The sequence below is a fragment of the Numida meleagris genome, chromosome 13 (genome assembly GCF_002078875.1).
Source record: "Numida meleagris isolate 19003 breed g44 Domestic line chromosome 13, NumMel1.0, whole genome shotgun sequence".
NCBI lineage: Eukaryota > Metazoa > Chordata > Aves > Galliformes > Numididae > Numida > Numida meleagris.
Genome location: NC_034421.1, coordinates 14696133 through 14718270, shown reverse-complemented (window position 1 = coordinate 14718270; position 22138 = coordinate 14696133). Strand labels below are relative to the sequence as shown.

At 58.9% G+C, this 22138-nt stretch overlaps 1 protein-coding gene across 1 annotated transcript; it reads right to left on the bottom strand.

Annotated features, from left to right (window-relative positions):
• C13H16orf59 (chromosome 13 C16orf59 homolog) lies at window positions 12755–20601 on the bottom strand. Its single transcript, XM_021411785.1, has 9 exons — window positions 20541–20601; window positions 19022–19162; window positions 18074–18881; window positions 17030–17083; window positions 16172–16256; window positions 15856–15970; window positions 15526–15627; window positions 15007–15218; window positions 12755–12985 (listed from the first exon to the last, which is right to left on the bottom strand). The coding sequence occupies exons 1-9, from the start codon at window positions 20599–20601 to the stop codon at window positions 12839–12841; spliced, it is 1725 nt and encodes a 574-aa protein (XP_021267460.1). The 3' UTR covers window positions 12755–12838.

The following is a 22138-nucleotide window of genomic DNA, read 5'->3' as shown; positions in this document are numbered from 1 at the left end:
TGGGGACTGGACAAGTGGCCGTGCTGCCTGTGCTGCGGGTGCTTTTCTCCTGGGCTGCTTTTGGGGCTCCTCTCTGCTTTGCTTCTCGGCCACGGGGTGTGCTGGCACCCGGCACTGTGGGACCCGCGGCCGCTGGGGTCAGCCAGTGCGGGAGTGCTAACGGCAGAGGGGTGACGACCACAGCAGAAAGCAGCTCCTCAAGCAAGCGAGAGCTCTGGCCTTTGGGTTTAAAGGATAGCAGACGCCAGCTGGCATTTCTGCACGGATTTAGCTCAGGCTCGTGTCCCTGCAGCTCTCACAGCTCCCTACCGCAGATTTCCCCCGGTGTCACGCTGCGGACGGACAGCTGCCTGCTGCCCTCCTGCTCCCAGCTCCAGCAGGGCGAGTGCTATACCCAGCGGCCCCTGGGCAAAGCGGGGGCTATGGGGCAGCGCTGGAGCTGGGGGCCGCGTCGGGGCTGGGGCACGGAGTGCGGAGCCCCGGGGTTATTGATGAGCCGCTCTGCGGTGACTCACAGTCACTGTCTGTACCTGGCAGTGACTCAGCGCTCACTCCTCTGGTGTGACACGAGCTGTAATAAAATCCCTGCTTGTTTGTCAAGAGGTTTTTTTTTTTGTTTTTTTTTCCGCCCTGCTTCCCACCCCCGCTGCGAGGTGAAGGGCATCGCTGCCCACTATGGCAACAACCGGAACGCGCCCCCAATTAAAAGCTGATGGGAGCTTCCTGTCGGCCAGCCAAGGACCTGGAGGCCAAAAGTTCAGAGATGAGCACAAGCCGCGGCTGCACGGCCTTGAAACCAGGAGCCCAGACCCGCCGAGCCCGGCTGCACCGTAGGACAGAGCCCAGAGCTGTTTTCTGGCAGCTCCTGACTCTAAAACTTGGGGTTTCTGCCCTGGGATTTGGTGCCCTCCCACCTCTCCCCATCACTGCCGACCCCTCAAGCCCCTGTCTGCCGGTGTGCAGGAACCTGCCATGGTGCTGGGGCTTCTCCCCTTCCCTCCCAGGCAGCTCTTCAGGGGAAACCCACCTCCTCCCATCACCTCCCCCTCTGTAGCTCTCATCCAAAAGCGATCGTTCTGGGGAACGCAGCCTGCTAAAATCCCAGTGAAACTCCTGTAGATCCCCCAGCCCAGCGGAGCACTACCAGGAAAATCCCAGAGAGAGCAGCGAGGGACAATGGGATTTCTGCACTGCACAGCCTCCTCCTGCTGGCATCCCCACCGATCCTGCAAGGACGCAGAGCATTGCACTGAAAAAACGACTGCTGCTGGCGTGGTGCCTGGGCGCTGCCGCCGTGCTCCCCGGGCTCAGTGCACAGCGCGTGCTGGGGCCGTGCAAGAACAGGAGGAGAGGTGAAGCCGTGCACCGGCAGCACCACCTGCAGTGACAGACCTGGCACGCGTGGATTTCTCAGAGGTAGCAGCTTCAGGCTTGCAGGAAAAGGGTGCCATTGCTATTCTGCATCACATTTGGAAGAAAAGCAGTCACCCAGCGCTGGGTTCAGCTGGGAGGGTCTCCTTTGGACAGTGTCTATGGACTTCATGTTTGGGTGCATTCTTTCCTTCTGTCTCCCCATCCAGCCTCTCCCTTTCCAGAGTTGCTGTCGGTGCTGCTGCTGGCAGTGGCACACACAAGTTGCCAGCTGCACGTGGCTTCAGTCTGCACTGTAGGAACTCTTCTCTGTTCTCCCAGTGCATGAGATTACCGGTTTTCCCCTATGCTTCTTGCAGCAAATGTGAAATTTCCCTTCGGCTCCAGTGGCATTGTGATGTGTGGGCTAAATTGATTGGATTTAATTCTGTGCAATGAGCCAGCGCTAAGAGGATTTTACTGCTTGGCCCTAAAAATCTTCTAGCAGAAGGCATCCAGCTGCTGGGTGCCGTGCCTCAGGAGGCCCCTGGTCCCAGGAACGGGGGACAACAGAATGCTGCAGAACAAAATGTCACAGAGATGGCTGTGCTGTCCTGGTGCAGACCAGCAGGGAGATCAGCGGGGCTGGGAGGCACTGAATCTAAAGCTGATAAAGCAGCCCCATGGCAGCCAGTTCAAGCCTCCCTTCAGCTCCAGTAAGAAGGTCTAGTCCAAACGGGAATGAGCCATTTCAGTGTTGTAATAAATCTTAGCCCAGACAAGGGCAGACAAGAGCAGATTCAGACAGCTCCTTCCTTAAATGTGCCATCCATCTCCAGGTCTGTTGCGCTGGATTGCACGGGGCTGCACCCCCTGGTGAGGGGCAGCAAAGGCTCCCACAGCTCGGGGAGGTTTGAGCTCCAAACTCCAGGAACCAGTACTGGAGGCGGGTGGGTGGTCGGACTGGTTGATCTCAGAGGTCTTTTCCAGCTTGAATGATTTTGTGGTTCTCTGGTCGGAAAAGCCAGGGCGACTTCTGCAAGGGCAGCGCGGCACGGGGTCCAGCTGCTTTGCACTGTTTTGTCATTTTCATCACAGATTCTTTGAGTGATTTCAAATCCCCACGAGCAGCAAACAACAAAATGCAGCAAGGACAATTTAGAAACATGGATGGCTCCTCATAGTGCTCCAACCCAGGGAGGCCACACGTGCCGTGATGGGGAGCAGGGCAGGCAGCACCCGAGACGCAGGGGCTGCAGATGGGGTGTGCCCGAGAGGTTCCAAATGTTCCAAAATGTGTTTGCCCACTTCAGCCCCAAACTGCAGATCTCAGTGTCAGGGCTCTGCATGGTGAGGAACCAAAGGGCTCAGCCAGCAGTGCCCGAGCGAGCCCTGACCATGGGGCTGCCACCAAAGGCTCTGGGCAGAGGGCTCCGGGGAGGGCAGGGCTTTGTTGGGAGCAGAGCACAGCGGCAGTGGACGTGCCATCATCATCACACAGCGCTCAGAGCCAGCACGGTGCAGCTCTGCTGGGAGCGGGACGCAGCGCCTGGTGGCAGCGGGGGACACAGAACTGCGGGGGCAAGCTCACCCACGCTTCGTTTTTGAGTCTCTAAGAGGAACGCTGCACAACAAGGACTAACAAAAAGGTTCAGTGCAATCCGTGATGGATGTGTGCAGAAGTGTCCCTGCCTTGATCTCATTCAGCAGAAAGTAAATTTGCTCTGCGAGAAACGCCGAGGAGAGCCCGGCAGCCCCGGTAATGTCAGCAAATGCCACTTCAGTTCAGACAAAACGTCCGGGCTCTCTCTTTCCAGCTGTCCTTGTCCCCTGGTTCCCATTTCCCGTCCCCTCTCAGAGGACGTGGGACCGCCCCGAGCTGCCTCCATCCTGCGGGACCGCGCTGCTCCGTGCCCAGTGCTGTCTTCTTCTGCCCCGAGAGCCCCGTGCCCCGCTGACAGCTGCTGGGATCCCTCACACAGCCTCCAGGTGCCCGTGGGTCCCACCACTGCCATCGCTTCCAATAAGCAGCTGCAGGTTGGTTGCATTTTTTGCATACTTAGAGCAGGCTTCGTGCTGCAATAAGACTTAGTGCAGATAGGTCAAATTTTTGACCTAATGTTCTCGTTCCTTCGGTACAGCAGCGAAGCTTTAGGCCACGGCTGCAGCTCAGAGCATGGGAGCAGCCACCAGAATGTGCAAAGTGCCACGCGGGGCCGGCAAAGGGCCGCACCGCCCCTGCTCCTAATGGAAAGCACCCGGCAGAAAGCCACAGTGATGTAACGGCCCGTGGCATTTCACCCTGATAATGTCACGGTATTTATAGCCTTTTTAATACATTTCGTGGCATAATGCTATTTTGCATCTGTCTTTCACAAGATCAATGGGAGAACAAAACCCTTTTGCGGCTCAGAATATTCCTTCGCCTCCGGCTGCATGGACACGGGGACGTCGCGCTGAAGCCCTGGGGCTGCAGCAGCCTCACACTGTGAGAGGATGGGCAGCAGCACTGCTCCTGTCACCAGGCTGCAGCCCTCACCCCTACAGTGGAGTTTATCCGTGCAGTGTGGGGGAACCTGTTGCTGACACCCAGCATCACTGGCGGTTTGCTCCTGGCAGCTGGCAGGACATGAATCCCACAATCATAGCGTGGTTGGGTGGGAAGGACCCTGGGCTGGCTGCTCCCCCCAGCTCAGGCTGCCCAGGATCCATTTCTGGCCGCGGGCACCTCCAGGGATGGGGCACCCACAGCTCTGGGCAGCAGTGCCAGCGCCTCACCGCCCTAATGAAGATGCCTCGTGCTGTAGTGATGACATTTTTGCAACATCAGGTACTCATTTACGATGTGCTCTGGTGCCATGGTGACTAACAGGGTTAATAGACTCAGGGCTGAGGCGGGAGGCACCTTCAGGCTGCTCCAAACCCGCTGTGTGCTGGAGACGTGGGCTGGGGCCGGGTTTGGGCCCATCCCTGGGCACACGATGCATGGGGGGGGGGTCACTGCTGGTGATGGGGCCACAGCTCTGCTTGCTCAGCAGCCACAGCCCCACAGGCACCGGGGGGATGGACCCACGCATCAGCCATAAGGAACTAATGTCACTGTGCTTCAGGGATACGTGGTTTTATTTATGTTTCCCCTTGGTAGTTGTTCCCAGTCTGGTAACGAAGGCTTGAACCCTTTCCTTTTAAGCCTCTTTAGTGATGACCGTGGGCTTGGCTGAAGCTGGCAGAAACGGGGCACATCTCTGTCACAAAAACGGAGCACTGCAACGTGGAGAAACTGGTGTGGAGAAAGCCCTGGGGAGGCTGCAATGTGATTTTGGTGTCAGAACAGGGAAATATTCCCGTTGCACTGGGAACCACAAAGCAGTGCCTGGGTGGGAAGCAAAGCAGACGGAGACTGGTGTTACAGCTTTCCAGGTTTATTCATTTTTGGTTCTTTTGACCTAGAAAAGGTAAACAGTGTCCTGTACCGCAGACAGTGACGGCAGAGCTGTGGGGCTGCCTGCCTGCAGCCACCAAACAACCCACTGCCCACTGCATTGGGCCAGGGGCTGCCATGTGAGCTACCTTCCCCGAAACTGCATTCTGATGGGGGGCACAGACACGAGCAACCAGAGGTGTGCGTCAGGGCACCCCGTGAAACAGCCTCGGGACGTGCAGTGGGACGCTCGGGTGGGACACACAGCAAAGTGCTCCTGCACTGGGAAGGGAACGGCTGCGGCCAGCAGGCTGCCTGGCACTGCCTCCCAACGGCCAAGGGGAGGCTGCTGGCTCCATCCACATGCTCCAGCACAGGGCAGTGGGGAGCAGGGGGTGCCAGGCACGTGGGGACCAGCCGTGCGGGACTGGGGTCTTTGCTGAACAGGGCACAACTTTCCCAGCCATGTATTCCTGCAGCCAAAGAAATCACTCTGTGCTCTTTAAAGAGACAAATGTTCTCTAGATTTTGCCCTCCAACCATTGTGCTGCAGCAGCGTCCCGCAGGGGGAACTTGCCAGAGCGTGCCCACCTAAATAAAACTACTGAAAGCAGTAGGAGGGGTTTCCGTGCGCGCTGCTTACTAGAGATATCGCATCCAATGAAGCTGTTAACAGCAGCAGAAGCACCACCCTGCACAGCACTCCTCTGCCCGGCCCAGCTCTGTGCTCTGCCCCACACCTGGCGCACGCTGCCCCGCTTCGTGCCACCCCAACGTGCTCGTGCCGAGCAGAGGGATGGAATTCTGCATCGGGAGCCGTGTATGGGATCCAGGCGGGGGTGATGTAACAGGGCACGGGGCCACGACTCCATGCTGCCAGCGTCCGTCTGTGCACGGGGGGCTCCCGCTGTGCCCCCCCTCCCACCACCGTCTGTTGTGCCCCCGTGCCAGCCCTGCCGCCTGCCAGCCCCCTGCTCCCACACCGGGGCACAAGAAGAGAAACAAGGCGCGATGATTCCCTGTGTGCGGCGTCGTGCAGCTCCTGCTGGGGGATGCGGGGCTGGGACTGCAGGCACGGGGCAAACACTGTGGGGAGGAACTGCCAGCTGGCTCCTCCTGAGCTGTGCCGAAACCACGGGCTTTGGACGCACAAACACCCGAGGCAGCAGGCAGACTTGCAAAGGACTGCTGGCCTGAGGTGCCTGCTGAACTCCTTGCCCGCTGCGGTGCTGGGCTGGCCCCTGTGACACCCCCCCGGCTCCACACTGCTCATGGAGGAGAAGCTACGGCTGAGACTGGACCCAGCGTCCCTGAGCGAGTCAGCCCAGCCCCAGCCCCACAGCCCCATGGCAGCGCCCATGGGGCTGGGGCCATGCTCACTGCGTTGTGCGGGGCACAGGATGCAGGACACAGCTGGGCTGCCCCGGGTTTAGCTCCAGGGTAGAGCCAGAGCTCAGCAGGGTCGCAGCCCCCCAGCTTCCCACCTGCTCTGAGCATCGCTGCCTTCCCGCCTGCCCCGCTCGCAGCTTTGGCCGTGCTTGCTCCCTTCTGCTGCACGCTCAGAGCCCCCAGCTGCTCCCCACAGCTCCGGGCACATCCGTGTGTTCTGTGGGAGCGGGGCTGCTCCGCGTGCACAAAAGGCTGAGGGCCGGTGGGGGGCACAGCAGCACGGGGAGTCCTGCAGTGGGATTCTCCTTCACACGCACTTTTAGAGGAAAGAGCTCAAAGCCGAATGCAAAGAACAGCAATGGGAGCCTCGTTTCACAGCTTACAAACAACTGGCAGAGATGGAATTTCTTCTCTTTAATGCCACTGCAGCTCCCTGTCCTGTCACAACCACTTCCAGCTGCCCCAAGCTGGCGGCTGCCGCTGGGGCTCCCAGTACCATCCCTTCTCACTGAGCATCCTGAGCTCATGGAACCCCGGGAAGGACCTGGAAGCCCCACGCCGGTGCTGGGTGGGCAGCAAGAGCCCCGTGCCGTCCTCCTCCACCCTTTCTTAGTGAAGCCCCTGCTGCCTTAGCCCCCACCCTCAGCCCAGACCCGTGTTACCACAGGTGTCACCGCCACCATCACCACGGTCCCTTGTGCCATCAGCCGCGCTCACGCTCCAGCACCCACCACCTGCTGCCGGCCTCTCCCGCTGCCCCGCGCCGTCCCACGCGCTCCCGCACCCTGCAGCCTTCTTCCAAAACTCCGCTCGTCCCGAGCTGCCGGAGTCCTCGCGTGTCACCGCCACAAAAGGGACAGAGGGAGGCCCGTGCCCCCAGCAGACGTTTCCAGATGGTGCAAGCTGCTCCATCCCCGACCCAGAGCAGCTCCGTGGGGCATGGGCCTGGAGCAGCCCGCTGAGCCGCGTCACCGCGTCCTGCAGAGCTGTGCGTGGGCAGAGCGCTCCCGTGCTGCTCTGGGGGTCCCTTGGTGCTGGCTGCGAGAAGGGTCCCGGCGAGGGCCACCCGCAGCCCATAGCGGGACGGGGATGGCCGCGTGCGGGACGGCGGCAGGCTGACCTCGGGCACGGCGTGCACCTCCTCGGGGCTGCAAGCCCCATGCCGTGGGGCGTGCGGTCCATGACCGGGGCGTCCAGGCGGAGCCTCTCCTCCCCTGCAGCCCGTCACTGGGCTCCCTGCTCCACGGAGCCCGGCTCCTGGCGCTGCCTCCTCTGCTGCCGCTCCCGCTTGGCCCGCCAGCACACGAAGGCGGCCACCAGCAGGCCCAGCCCGAAGATCAGCGTGGCCACCGAGACCACCTTGGCGATGTCCATCTGCGGGCCATTGATGGTGAAGGTGATGCACGTCGCCGCCACGCCGATGACCACCGAGACGATGCCGAAGGGGAAGATGCAGCGGTACCAGGACTTCTCCGTCCCGCCCGTGGCCAGCGCCAGTTTGTTGAGCGTGGCCGTGGAGTCGGTGGCGGCGGCCAGCGGCAGCCCCGCTTTCCCTCCCTGCAGGCAAGTGAGCGAGTTGGACTTGCAGCCCATCATGTTGGCGAGAGCGGCCGCCGGGAAGGCACCCGGAGCCGCCGTGCCCGCGGCAGGCCGGGCCCTACATGGCAGCGCAGCGGCTCGGGGCACCGCGCAGCCGGCTGGGGCTCGGGGCCGCCGCTCTGGCTCCCGGCTTTGGCTCCCGGCTCTTTTGCTGCCGGAGGGAGCGGGGATTGGCGGCGGCGGCGCTGAGCTCATGGCGGTGGGAGGACCACGCGGGCGCTGCTGTTAACTGTTTCGGGCGCTGGGCGGCTGGCTGCCTGCAGCCCGGCATCGCTCCTCGCCTGCTCCCACCCCCCGGCACTGCCCTGCAACGCTCGGCCTGCGAGCCCCGCTCCCCACAGCAATCGGCCTCCCCGAGCACCCCGCGCCCTCTGGGCGCTGCCGTCATCCCCTTCCGAGCAGCCTTGCCTCCCCACGTCAGCCCGGCTTTCCCTCTTGCCAGCTGTGTCCCCCGGCACAGGGCTTGGGGACAACGTGATCCGGGGGCTGGGGATGCAGAGGGATGGGAGAGGACTGGAGGCTGGGACTCTGCGGGGTGGGGGTACCCCAACACACCGTGCTGGTGGGACCCCAATCCATCCGGGCGATGAGACCGAACACGTCTGTGTGATGGGACCCTAGCACAGCTGGGTGGGGACTGGCGTGGACCAAAGGGGCTGGAGCCATAGGAGGATTTGGGGGGAGTGAGCGGGGCAGGGTAAGGGGCAGCACAGGCAGAGCTGCAGAGAGGGCAGCACACATGGGAAGGGGCTGGCACACAGGCAAGGCTTTGAAACCAACCCTTGGGGCTCCCCACTGCAGCATCCTGCTCCTCTTTGGAGGACCCCATAACTGAACAAAGACAAATGGTTTTTAAAGCGGGGGGAGCAGTTCCACCTCCTCTCATTTCTTCTGCACATTTTTTTTTTTTTTTAAATTGGTTTTCCTGGAGGAGAAAGGAATTAGCTGCTGCAGCAAATGTAAGAAGCCTGGAGCCTTTCCCAGGTCAGAGCTTCCCCCAGCACATGGGGCCCAGCTGCCTCTGCACCAGGCAGCAGGAGGCCGGGGGGAAGCCAAAAGCAAGCAAGAAAATCCATATTGCAGCAGGAATGGCCAGAGAGAGAGCTGTGCAGAGATACCCCTGCGATGGGGGCTGGAAGCAGGGGATCCATCAGGTCCCTTCCACCCCAGCCGTGCTGCGACCCTGTGCAGGGCGGGGAGGTGAAGGGGCAGGACGTGCACCAGGGGCTCTGTCCCCACGCAATGCCAAAGCCCCAGGCCACCCTGTTGCACTGAGGCAGCAGTTTGTGGGCGGCCTGCTCCGCTCTCCCTGCAGTGTGGGGGCACGGTGACCTCCCTGCTGCGCGCCGTGAGCCAGTTTTGGGTTTGGGCTCTTTTTGTTCACACTGAACTCCCCCAGCATCCTGTTCTGGTGCAGCCTCCTGGGGCGGACAGGCTCCTCTGCTTGCATCAGCAGCTCCTTCTGCCACCAACTAAGGGTGTAATTTTTGTTACAGAAATAGAGACTTGTGCATGCCCCCTCCTGCTTCCTACAGAAGGAGAGAAAAGCGCAGCTGGGACCGGTGACTCACGCTGCAGGAGCCCGGATGGAAGGAGACCAGCGTGCACCCCTTCCTAGGATGGAAACAGAAGAGAGAAGGGACGAGGAACCCGGGCTCTGAGGGAGAGCAATGAGCCCCACTGCAGGAAGCCCAGAGCCAAGTGGAGTGCTGACCCCCATCCCAGAACTGCACCAGGGCTGAGCACATGGGGGAGAGGAGCTTCTGCTTTTCATAGCAGATCCCAGAGAGCCAGAATAATTTGGAGTTCAGAAGGAAATACCAAAAGAGCACAGGGGCAGGAGGCAGGCACCCACACAGCTCTGTTCAGCGCAGCCCATTGCCTCAGCACACGCTGGCGGTGACCTGAACCCCAACACCTACATGCAGGAGCTAAAATAGAAAAGAAGAAAGAAAGAGTAGAAGAAAGGGTTTGTAGGTGTAGGAATTACACCTTCTCACCAAACTGGAAGGCAGTGGGTCTGAAACCAAGCACAGAGCACCACCTTAGGGCAGAGGTAATCACAGATAACCTCTATTACAGTGTCCTCGCACAGCCCTGCACTAACTCTGCTCACGTGCCCACCCCACGCCTCATTTCTGGACCCGCAGCTCGGTGCTGTGGGGTGTGACCTGCAAGGACGGTGCCACCCGCAGCCCCACACCAGGGACACAGAGCTGGCCCGCAGCCACGCAGCAGCACAACACAGCACACACAGGGGCCGCACAAACACGGGAGTTTGTGAGAGCCATGGCATCCCCCCGAGGTTTTGTTTTCCTGCAGGAAATCAGCATCGCGTTTGGCTGCCAGGGAACGGGCGGGCGCGGGTCAGCGGGGCTGTCGCAATGCCCGTCGCCCCAGAGGGCCCCAGTCAGAGCTGCAGCATCAGCAGCTGTGCTGTTTGCAGGGGCCTCGGGGTGGCAGGAGGCTCCGGCAGAGGCAGCGCGAAGCCTTGGGCAGCTCCGCCGAGCGAAGGTGCAGAACGAGGCAGTGCAGGTGCACCCACGTGCCACGCTGCTACTGTGTGCCATGCAAAGCAGGCAGCAAAGCACGTCAGCGCAAACAGCCTCGGGTTTTACCTCCTGGGGAAAGCAGCCTGAGTATTTTCCAGGTGCGTGATAGAGCAGTTACTGCCCCGTGCCCTCAAACCGCCTGCGCCCGTCCCTGTGCTGGGTGCTCCGGGTGCTCCCCGTCCCACGAAGGCACTGAGAGCTGCAGATCCCCATCACCTCGCACAGACGACACCCACAGCTTCCTACACAAGACTTTCTGTGGGAGCATCATAGGAAGGCTTTGCATCACAGAGACACGTGGTGCAAAAAAACCCCATCAAAATACAGCGGGAAATCTACAGCTCGTGCGGTTTCCTGAACCTGCAGCTTTTTCCTACCCAAACTCTGGATCTGTCGCTTCTCTTCCTCATTCTGTCTGCAAACACATCACCCATCTCCATGTGTGTGCCTCAATATCCCACCGTTGTGCTTACAGCCCCAAGCTCATTGCTCCGGCACACGTGGATGAGCGCTTTCTGCCCTCTTCGTTCCAACGGACTCAGCTTAATTAAGCAGCAATCAATTTTTCTCAATTACGATGTGCAAAAGAAGGTCTCCAGCAAATTAAAAGTGAGAGGATAGATCTCTTCTGGCACTTCTGATGTCACAGAAATAGTTTCATCAGCATGGTGCGGAATAGAAACTCCAGTGCCTGTAGGGTGGATTGCTTTGGTGTCAGACAGAGTCATGCCTTGGGGCTCTGCCTGGTGGGGCTCTGCCTGGTGGGGCTCTGCCTGGTGGGGCTCTGCCTGGTGGGGCTCTGCCTGGTGGGGCTCTGCTGAGGCCCAGGACTGCCAGATTCCCAGTGAAACACGGCCCTGGCTGCACTGACTCACAGCAAACATTCAATTTGGGCAGTGTCATCCATCACCTTCACGAGACACTGAGTATTTCCTGTTTCTGTAACACCATCCCCTGGCATCAGGAACACGATCTCTCCTCTCATCTCTTCTCCTCGCCCCACACTGAAGCACCAGCATCATTTCCTCCCGCAACAAAGGCACATTTCTAACACAACGACCCCTCCCCCTCTGGCTGACATCCCTATGCAGAAAAACCTGCCAGGCACGTAGATAAAATACATCCAGACTCAAAGAACTGATGCTCCTGGGCGGCTGCTGTTACGCATGGCAGAGCTGCCCCAGCTGAACACAAAGATCTGAGCGGAATACCATGAAGAAATAGAAGTGATAGGAAAATGCTGACGTTCACCCAGCACTGGGATGAGTTTCGGTGGATTCTGAGGGTCAGAAGGGCCAGACATTTGGACATCAGACCACCTTAACTCCAGCCCTGAAAAAAAAAAACACAGAAGGAAATAATAATGGCCGACGTCAGCATCGCCAAGAGCTAAATTCCTGCAAACAGGAGTGTAGGCCAGCTGCAAGATATGATGCAAGCCCAGCTGGAACAAGAAGTCAAAATGCTGCATCAGTCAGTATTCAGTGGCCCTTTGCTAAATGGACTTCAAAAAGCTTGCAAGCCAGAAGTTTGCCATGTGACTCTGAAGCAATCACCGCACAGCAATGCCAGGGGGTTTAAGTGAAGACTGGAGGCACAGGAAGAACCGAAGCACAGATTTCCTGTGGTGGCAAGGTCAGGATTGCTACACAACTTGTGTTCTCCACAGCTGGGCAGGGCATCACATTAGTCACTCTAGAAGTTTGCTCCTGCAGCAGCTACGGGCGCAGGTTCAGCAGCAATGCAAAGGGCTGAGTGCCATCTACTGGGCTGCTCCATCACTCCCTCCTGCTGCAGCTGCATTCCCCCGAGCACACACAGCCCAGCCCTTCTCAGCTCAGGCCCCATCCCCAGATCAGACGATCCAGCAGAAGCACGTCAGCTGTAGGCTAGAGGTGTAAGTCATTACAAAAGAGCCTGGCAAGTCACAAAGCTGCCTGATGGAGCCGTGATCCGAGCAGCAAGGTGACCCACATGCTGAAGGGATTGCTCCAGCTGCAGCGGTCCAGGCAGCAGCACAGCTCAGAGCAGATGTCTGCAAACCAGAGCGGTTCCCAAAGAGGCACTACTGCACGCAGCCTGGGCGGCTGTGGATGAAGACGTCAGAAACGCTGTCAGCCAGCGGGTATTACTGTAACGCTGGTTATACGCCAATTTATGAACAAAGTTATACGGCAGTAGCAGCTCATTTTCTCTGGATTTTCTCAAGCTGGAAAGCTGTGCCCCAACACACGTGTTACAGACAGCGGTGTTATCCAAATACAAGGCCAGTACCACGGCTGAAGTGACCAAGAATCTGGAGCAGAAAGACCTTGGAAAATCACCCACCAGCAGTGCCCGGGAAGAGGCATCGCGGATCCTGGCAATCAGCAAGTTGTAACAGTGACCAACCAGGAACAAGCCGAAGCCCAGAAATTTCGTTTCCTTTAGTCGGACAAACAGGTGAAGTACTAACAGTAATCCGAAAAGATTTATTGCTTAAAACCGTCGCTGTTTCTGGGATCGGCCGGGGGAGGCTCTCACCAGCTCAGTCCGTCAGCTCGTCCCGCACCAGCACGGGGAAGCGCCCGCCTCCCTCGCAGAGCAGCGCGTACAGCGCCCGGTAGAGCTGAGCCGCAGAGGCCCCCGGGCAGGGCCTGGAGTCCAGCACAGGCAGCAGTTCTGTCATCGTGAGCTGTGCGGGAGGAAAGAAGACACCGTCACCGGAGGGAGGCCAGGCTGCTCTCCCGGGATTCCTAGAATTGAAGTGGCTGCGTAACAAATGCGATCTAACAAAGGCGCGATGAGTAACAACGTGCTGACTGGCAGGTGAAAGCCTGCCTTTGGCAGATTCCAGGGTGGCAGGGCTGCTCATCCCCTGCTCGTGAAGCACACCGGTGCTCTGGGAGCTGCTGGACTCCTGTGCTGCACCGCCCTGCAAGGAAGGGCTGGCGCTGCACCAAGGTCAGTCCCTGCAAGAAGCTGAGGACAAGCACGGGTGAAGCTGATGTTGATTTGACAGCTCTGCAACCACACTGCTCAGGGCTTCCTGAGCTAAGTGCAGCTCTTCTTTTACGACTGCCTGGCTCACAAAGCCGAGCTCCTCAGCTCAGCCCGCTCTCCAGCAACCCGCTGGCCTGCAGCAGCGTAACTAACGGCATCAAGCTCTGCGATGTGACTGTGACTGACAGCTGAAGCACAAGTGAACTTACTATCAAGGGACAGAAGCTCACCTTCGGTGTCCTGGTCTAGAGTTAATGCTCAGAAAGACGCTTGGCCTGGGATTTTTTCAGCCACTATCTGCTAACAAACTCCGAGCAGTCTGCTCATCAGAACTGCACGTGGCCTGCTGTGCACACTGCTTCTCAGGAGAGGAGTGGATGATAAACTCCATGGGATCATCACATCCTCCAAGCACGTTCCAGTGGAGGATAGAAAGGAAGACCCAAAAAGGACAGAGTATGGGCACCTGCTGGGTGCTACAGTTCTCCATGAATCTCTGCAGGAAACAGGGACCGCACAGGTGCTAATCTCTGAAAAGAGTTAAGATCTGTAGGCAAAATGCCACCTGAGGGGGAAACTGGCACATGAAAGAAGCGGGGAAATGAAGCACTCTTAAGAGAAAGCCCATTCTCTTTTCCATCCCCTGATCTGTTCCTGATACAGAAGAATAAAGGGAAACAGACCTTCACCAAAGACAAGCTAAGAGTTAATAGCGCTTGCTATGATTCCTGCTGTTCCTCTGCAGAAATGCAACGGACAGGCTTGGTGCAGAAATAAATAGATCCTTTCCCTGGTTATTTATCCTGCACCAAGTCCATCCACCTCACCTGCCCCAAGAATTTCATGTATTTTGCGTACTCTGAAGAGAGCTGCTTCAGATACTCAGAGTTCAGCTGGCACAAAGCACCTATTTAAATACTCGTACAGAGGAAATAGGACCCATCAGTGAAGCACAAGGCTTCAGTCACTGCGACATTTTGGGCAGATGAAAGCAAAGACCTCGCAACCCATAATTCAAAGATATAGCACTAAAATCCCATTTGGAAACAAGCTACAGTCTATCTTCAGCCACGGAGAAAAGCGTGGCATCTTATACATGACTTCCCTGGGTTATAAACAATTGCATTTCCAAAGCCTCTGTCACTGAGGTAGGTCGAGGGGCAGGTCAAAGGCACAGGGCAGATGTGGCTTCACAGATCTCTGCCCTTTGCTGCTGAGAAGAACAAATGGTCCCCGTGCAGCAAGCACTGTGCTCGGGCTGGCGGAGAAGCTGACTTCTTTTCCTGCTCTTACAGGCCATCAAAGGAAGGTAAAGTCGAGGTTAGCTGCACAGGGGGTTGGCATTAAAAGGAAAACAACAGGCAGCACAGAAGTTCTCTGGCTGAAGAGGTCAGGCAGGAGAGGATGACAAAGCGAGGGCCCTGATGGGACGGTGAAGGGCCGCCAAAGCCGATCTCCAAGCATTACCAACTTCAGCCTCCAATGCCACACTCCAGAAGAGTGGCGAAAAAATGTCATCAGAAGAAGGTCGGACACTTAAAGCTCTTGAAAGGGTAGGTCTTCTCTTCCACAAAGTCAGTGGGGGATGGGACTGACTGATGGGACACGGATATGAGGCACAAAGAAATACCACTGGGAAAGCTCGCTGTGCTGCTGCCCCACAGCTGCCTTTTTCTTGCCCTACCACGGCAGCACTAACCCTTAAGGACTCACCTTTTGTAAGGCAATCTCTTGGCGCAGCATCGACACTTGCAGCTTCAAGGCAAACAGGTCCCTCAGCTCCTGGAGCCTGGAGTACCAGAGGAGAGGTGCAGCCAGCGTGCCCGCACTGCTGCACACCCGCACCCCGGCAGGAGCACAGCCTGCACAGCAGCTTCCTCGGTCCCCGGTGCAGTCTGGGTGCAGTCTTCTCTGTGACTCCACAGCTGTCAGGGTGAAGAATTGGCAGCAAAATGTGCATTAAACCTGTATTCACAAAGCTTGTGAGCTACTTCGCGTTCCTAGAAAATAATGATGTTATTCCACGTGGGGCACGCTCCTCACACACGGCACCACCAGGATGTCTTGCCTCATGGCACACAGTGTCCCCTCCCCATTCTCTCAACAGCTCCAACACCAATTCCGAATCGCAGCAGGGAGAACTGCTAAGCCCTTCACAAAAACAGGTGCCACTTGCCACCAGGCACAGCTGGCCACGTCCACACCTGACCACAAGCACAGGCACCGGCTCACCTGCTCGTAGAAGCTGCAACTTATGCAAGCACTGGGAGACTGTGCTTTGCAGACCTTCCAAGGTCAGAAGGCTCTCGTACTCTCTTTGAAGAGTGGGATGGTCTACAGGAGAAGCAGAGGAAAACCAACAGCTGTGAGCACGCGGAAACCCACCGGAGACACCAGCTTCTGGAGCGGCCGTGGGTTAACCAGCCCTCACCTGGGGCAGAGAGGGTTCCTGTCCCTCATGTCTGGCATGTGCCGAGAGCACCAGACACGCGGAACTGGAGCCCACTGAAATCATCCCTCCTCCACCCTCTGCCCTCCTCCCCACTCTCTTTTCTTTCTTACCTGCGCACTCAGCCTCCACACACAGGCTCAGACGGGAGGGGACATCCTGGAGGGCTTTTAATTCCTCCTCTATCTCTGCGGGACTGAGCGTCGGCGTCGGCGAACGAAACTCAAACAAAAGCAGCTTAAGGAACATTTCCCAACAGCAGCTCAGCGCACGCACCTCACCCCTGCCACAGCAGCCAGGACCCGGGGCAGCGGCACAGAGCGAGCGGCCCAGGAGGCGGCACTGCAGGCAGGAGGCGAGGGCAGCTATTCCCAATGGAAGCACAGCACGGACCCACCGAGCTGGGAGGGGTGAGCGGAGGAAGGATACAGTGCTCTGGATCCTCTCTGTAACACGCGTCCTTGCAGCCGCCGCGTCGGCGCTCGTGTGGCAGAGCCGACACTTCTCCCATGCCCTGAAAATTCCAGAGGGTCAGGAGGGGTTCGGCCGTGTTGTGCCGCTCACCCCAACAGCACACGTCAGTGCTTCCAGCACAGGCACCTCCCTCCCCTATTTCTTTCCCTGTACACTTGCTCCTCCAGTAAATGCGTGCAAATCCAAGTTACCGTGGGAGAGCACACGCAGGACAGGCTCTCACTGCAGCTTTTACCGCTGTCATCGCTCTCTCTAAGTGATCCTTAGCACAAAGGTTAGTTTCAATTTGTTACCGAGTTGGAAGTAATAACGAAGAGCGTGAAGTTCTGTCAGTGTGATCAGGATGCTGAAGGGCTCAATTTAGCGGGGAAAATTAAGGGAATTGATTATTTACAGCTTGCCGAGGGGCAGCTGACAGATTGCTGCCTGATAAATGACTGCTTCCCACAAAAGGAACAATTCCTGGGGTTAGCGCAGGGAGCCATCGCTGCATTCATGGCTTAAGCTTAGGATCTGGACAAATCCCATCATCAGGAGCCCCAGAGGAAGCGGTGAGAGATGTCCCTGGGGACTGGAGGATGGATGAGAGCACCGAGCTCACCCAAAGCCCAGCTGCCCGCACCACCAGCGCAGTTACGGCTCCGTTCAAGGCAGTTCATCAGCAGACCCAGCCTCACGCAAGCACAGCAGCAGTGCTTCCAGGACAGAGAGCTGTCTGGGACACCAACAACTTGGGAAACTAATAGCATGGGGTTCTCAAGGCTGGGTCCCTGAACTGCCACCCTGAGCCCACCGCGCTGCCCCAGCACTTACCTGGAGTTCCTGGTGTGGGCTTTCCTGTAGGGAAGGGGCAGCTCCAGCTGGCATCTGCAAAACAGGAGCTCAGCAATGCTGACGGCGGAGGTCGGCAGAGCCTTGTCTTCAAACAGGGAGAACTGCTTTTTGTCTAAATTAGTTTAGCTGTAACGGAAGATGTCAGAAGCTCCGACATCGTGCCACCGGGGCTGGGACCAACGCCTCAACACAGAGGGGGAACCCACATCTCCAAGCGAGCCAACGGCTGCAGAGCTGTGCACAGACCTTCCCCACCACACTGCTGCACCTCAGCCATGCAAGGTCGCCTCGCTTCGTACCAAAAGCACCAAGGAATGGGAAAGGCACACTGCAGCTTCCACTGCATACACAGCAACGAGTCGGGGTTTGTTCTGCTGTGGGGGTGAGATGAATACACGCAGCAGAAGCTGCAATGCTCCCCTCCCATTTCTTTTCGTGCAAAGCCCTTTGCAAACTGAGTTGGCAGTTACAGCTGGAGCCTTGTGCAAACTAGGGCAGAAGGAAATAAACGTCTGAATCCACATTCCTGTTCCCCAACAAAAGTCACTCTGCGTCCTGCATCCACCCCAGCACATGCACTGCGATCCTTTCCCCTGCACAGACACGGGGGAGTTGGGTTGGGGCTGCTGAGATTACCCAAGCCCAGGACCAGATCTTAGCGTCACTGTTTCTCTAAAGCACAGAACACACAGAAAGGAATGCCGAAGTTATCTGAAAAGACAGACTGGTCTGAACGCAAAGCCACAGTTCCAAGTATTGTTTTCCTGCTTTACGTGGCAGTAACACCCGCTCCGTAAGCCCCCCTGCACCGTTCACTTGAAGCAACGGCCAATCCCGATTCTATAGGTAAGCAGACGGCATCTTAGAGGTTAAAGGGCACAGCATGAAATCCAGATAGCCTCTCTCCAAACAGCATTAGGTACATGATTTTGAGAGAGAGAGAGAGAGAGAGATGATTCATGAATTACTTACTACCTCTGTTTAAATAAATGAAAATAAAACCAGACCCGAGCCAGCACTCACCCCTGCTCCCGCAGCGTGACTGCCCGCGGTGCCGTGCTCCCTGCGCCAGCTGTGGGCTCCTGGGCTCGGCCGGGCAGCCCGAGGGAACCACAACGCGTCTTCCCCGCACCGAGCTGCTGCCCGCACACAGCCCCCGAGCTCCCTTCCCCCGCGGGGAAGCCGTGCCGCTCGCTGGGAGCAGACCTGGGGAAGCCAGCTGTTCTTTGGGGCTCTGCGGCCACACGGACCTCCTGGCTGCCGGCACGGCCCGCCGGCCCGCAGCTCCTCCCTTGTTTGGAAGCCACAGCTTTGGAAGAGCTCTTCCCAGCCGCGCCAGGAGCCCTGCTGACACGTCCTGCCGACGCTTTCCTTTGCGTTCTCCTCACATCTGGGTCAGTCCTGTACGGGGCTCGGAGCCGGTACCGAGGGGGCTTCCTGGGAGCGGTGGGCTCCTCGCTTCCAGCTCTCACCTCGCAGGGGAGGCAGGCGGTCTCAGGGCCGGCTCTGGCGGTCGCAGGCACCTGCAGCTCTCCCACGTCTCCACCTGCAGGCTCCTTGCTAGCAGGCTCCTTGCTAGCAGGCTCCTTGCTAGCAGGCTCCTTGCTAGCAGGCTCCTTGCTAGCAGGCTCCTTGCTCGCAGGCTCCTTGCTCGCAGGCTCCTTGCTCGCAGGCTCCTTGCTCGCAGGCTCCTTGCTAGCAGGCTTCGCCCCTGCAGCTCGCTGTGCCGCCGCGGCCGTTCTGCAGACGCTTTTCCTGACCCTCAGCGCTTTCTCCAGGGCCGCGTTCAGCAGCTCCAGCTCCTCCAGCTCCCGGGCCGAAGGCGTGCTCTCTGCGCGGGGAGGAGACGGACCGGCCGATCCCGACCCGGATGCCCCGTTATTCCTCCGCGCGCCGACTCGCTCCTCCAGGAGTTCCAGAAGGAACCCCCAGCCGGGCCGCGGGACGGCGGCTCGGGGCAGGAGGGCTCACCGTGTGCACCGCCGGGCCCCGCCTCCGCCTCCGCCTCCGCCCGCTCGTCGCCGCGCCGCTCCCTGCGGGGCACACACACACGGAGCGGCCCGGCGTTGCCGCACCCCCCGCTCCCCCCGGCGGCACCGCGGCCGCCCCGCGCTCCCTCGGCCCGCGCTCACCCCCGCAGCAGATCCCGGCCGCGCTCCGCGCTCCGCTCCAGTTCCCTCCGCCGCTCCGCGCCGCCGCGCAGTGCCGCCTCCAGCGCCGCCGCCAGCCTGCGGGGCCCGGCGGGGAACGTCAGCCCAGCCCAGCCCAGCCCGCCCCGCTCCGCTCCTCCCCGTCCCGTCCCGCTCCCCGGCCGCTCACCGCCCGCCGCAGCCCGCGGGCAGCATCCCGCCGCTCGGCCGCGCTCCTTCCCGCTCTGCCCCGGCACAGCGCCGGCCGCTGAGGGCTCCAGGGGCGGGTACCGGCTGCGGCCCGCCCCGCTGCGCTGCCCGCCGGGATACGAGCGGCGGGACGAGGTGGGGGGGGTAAAGATGCGCCGCTCCTGGGTGAGTGTGTGCGCGTTCTGAGGAGTCCTTACCAACAATTAGGCTTATCCAAGGGAGCCAGCACCCCCGCACCCCAGGCCGAATTAGCCTAAAATGCGACAGGCTGGCGTCAAGACATTCCCCTTTGTCTTCTTTATCGGTGTGTGCAGAGAGCTCTCCGGTTGTCCTCGCGTTCCGCAGCGATCTTCGGGACAGAAGGGGTGTTTTTAAAAGATAAAGACTTGGAGGAAGTAAGCGTCCCCTCCCAAAGGACCGGCAGCGAACCATCATGGTGCTAGAAGGATGCTGGATGACATTGAAAACCACCAAATGAGGCTGCATCCGCTGGGCAGCCATGGGGAGTGGGAAGGATAATGATTTTGAGCGTGTAATGAATGTGTAACACCTATGAAAATACAATCTGCGCCAATAAGCAACTGGGGAGGTGTTTTTGGAGAGTTATGCCCATGCTACCCCAGCGCTGCCAGTCAGCGTGCCTGCCACCCGGTAATACAGCTTCTGCTGTCAGTTCTCTCCACATCCATTTCTTTGATTCAGGATGCAAAGAGCACTGTGACACTGTTTGATAGAGCCTGTTCCCGGCTACCAAACGCTGTTCATCGGCGTGGTCACCACTATTCACTAGGCTTTTCTGCCAGTGGTGAAGAAGAGCCTGCGTGCTGCACTTGTGCAAATCTGCCCCAGCGGAGCTGCCTTCGCTGTTTCACCGCCGCTGGGATGGCCTTGTTGCCCAACAGCCCGTCTTTCATCAGCGTGAGCAGATGGAAGCCAGGAGCTGCCGAACCCGGGCTATCCGGTAGCGGGGTGTGGTGGGACAGCCCAGCGGGGCTGGTGATGTGCTGCGTGCTCTGCAGGGCGGTTTGGGGCCTGGCGTCACCGTGTGGGTTTCTGCTCTGGAAGTTTGAGCCTTCAGCTCTGCCAGCGCCGCGGTGTAGTGGTCGGAGCTGATGGTGTGTCCGGGTTCCCCCTCTTTCCCATCGCTTTACCCGCCGAGGGCTGCATCTGGAGCTTTGTCTTCAGTGGGGAATTCACACGCGGCCGCTCCATGCCGTTTTGATGCTGGCTCGTAGCGGTGACACCGCGTCTTGTCACCGGTAACGATGCGATCCAGGAGCGCTGTCACTGTCAGCCTTGTATCAGCTCAGCAGGCGCTGACGAACTTGCATGCGCTGTTCTTTCTGTTCCTGTATGGGCCTTAGTGGGACTCAGCTGGCACAGACTTTGCACTCTTCCAACATTGCCACCATTGCTTCCGATGCATATTCAGCTCCGTCCCGGTCACGATGCGCTGATTCTGGCAGATGAGCAGATGGAGACGCTCCTCATCTCGTGGTGTGACAGCTGTGCACGGCCGTCCGGAACGTGCCTCGTCCTCACCACTGCTGAAACGCACCACAGACCACACCGGGCGGGCTGCCCAGGGCAGCGGGCACAGCCCCGTGCTGCTGCAGCTTTCTCCTGATGAGGTTTGGCACCAGTCCTGGCTGCGGAGCGGAGCGGGACCACCACGGAGGGGCACTTCTCCTTCAGCACAGCGCCGTGCTGCAAGCGGTGGGAAACTCACGGATCTCGTTAGGCACCTGGCACGCTGTTGACATTTAAGCACTTAGAACCGTCCATGAGGAGGATCAGGCTGCTGTGCTGTAGGAGAGCTGCGGGAGGCCTGATCTGATCTCACCAGCTTCTGCACTGCGTCTCCACGCCTGGAAGCGCTGCAGCAGACGGGTCCCTGGCACCAGAGCGGTCCAGATGAACCCTGCAACCGCAGCGCTGTGCGTGCAGCTGGATGCTGCGTGCCTCCAGAGGCCAAGGAGGCCGCGGTGCAGGCCCTTGAGTTTTATCTGTGCCTGCTGGGAAGGACCGGGGACCCTTTGTGTGTCACCATTGCCACAGAGCAGACCTTGCCTGCAGTCAGCGGGGGCTGGGTGGCAGCGCAGCCCCACAGCATCGGGAGGTGGGAGGGCGGCAGCGCGGCGCTGGGTGAGCTGTGGAGCCAGACTGTGCCGCAAGAGCTGGGGTGAGGTGATAATTAGCAGGTGGAGAGCAGGAGCTTTCTGACAGATGAAAGCTCTCTGCTGGCATCTGAAGCTCCAAACCTGTCCGTGGCAGAGCCCTGCTGCCCTCGGAGCGCGCCCCTGTGCTGCTCTGTGCCTCTTGCGGAGCCCTGCAGCCGGGCAGCTGCTGCGCGAACCCAGACGGACCTTCCCTGGTGGGTGCTGCCTTTCCAGTGGCTCGTCTGACACAATCCAAGGTATCTGTCTCTGATTCTTTGTCACTGATAGCAGCTGGTGATAGAAGGGGTAAAGAGCAAAAGGTGACATTCTGTTCACACAGCAATGAGTTGTGACCGGGTGCTGACCTGACCTACCGGCACAGCTGGCACACGGGACATTAGTGCCAGGACTGAGTGATGGTGTTTTAAACTAACAGAGCCCGAGCTATCACTTGACTTCATGTTATTGCTTGCTGGGGAAATACTGGGTCCTGTGACATAGCACATGTGCTAAATGACAGTTAAACTGATGCAAATTAGCACTTAAAGATTTATTTACAAACGACAAGTAGGTTAAAATACCTGAGTAAT

Excerpts from the sequence above, each read along its gene's own strand:
- C13H16orf59 (XM_021411785.1), bottom strand. The coding sequence starts at position 20,601 with ATGGAGCGGCCGCGTGTGAATTCCCCACTGAAGACAAAGCTCCAGATG. Across the intron at positions 16,257-17,029 it reads GCCCACACCAGGAACTCCAG|GGCATGGGAGAAGTGTCGGC; the intron begins GTAAGTGCTGGG and ends TGGAATTTTCAG. Across the intron at positions 15,219-15,525 it reads GTTGCAGCTTCTACGAGCAG|CTGTGGAGTCACAGAGAAGA; the intron begins GTGAGCCGGTGC and ends TCACCCTGACAG.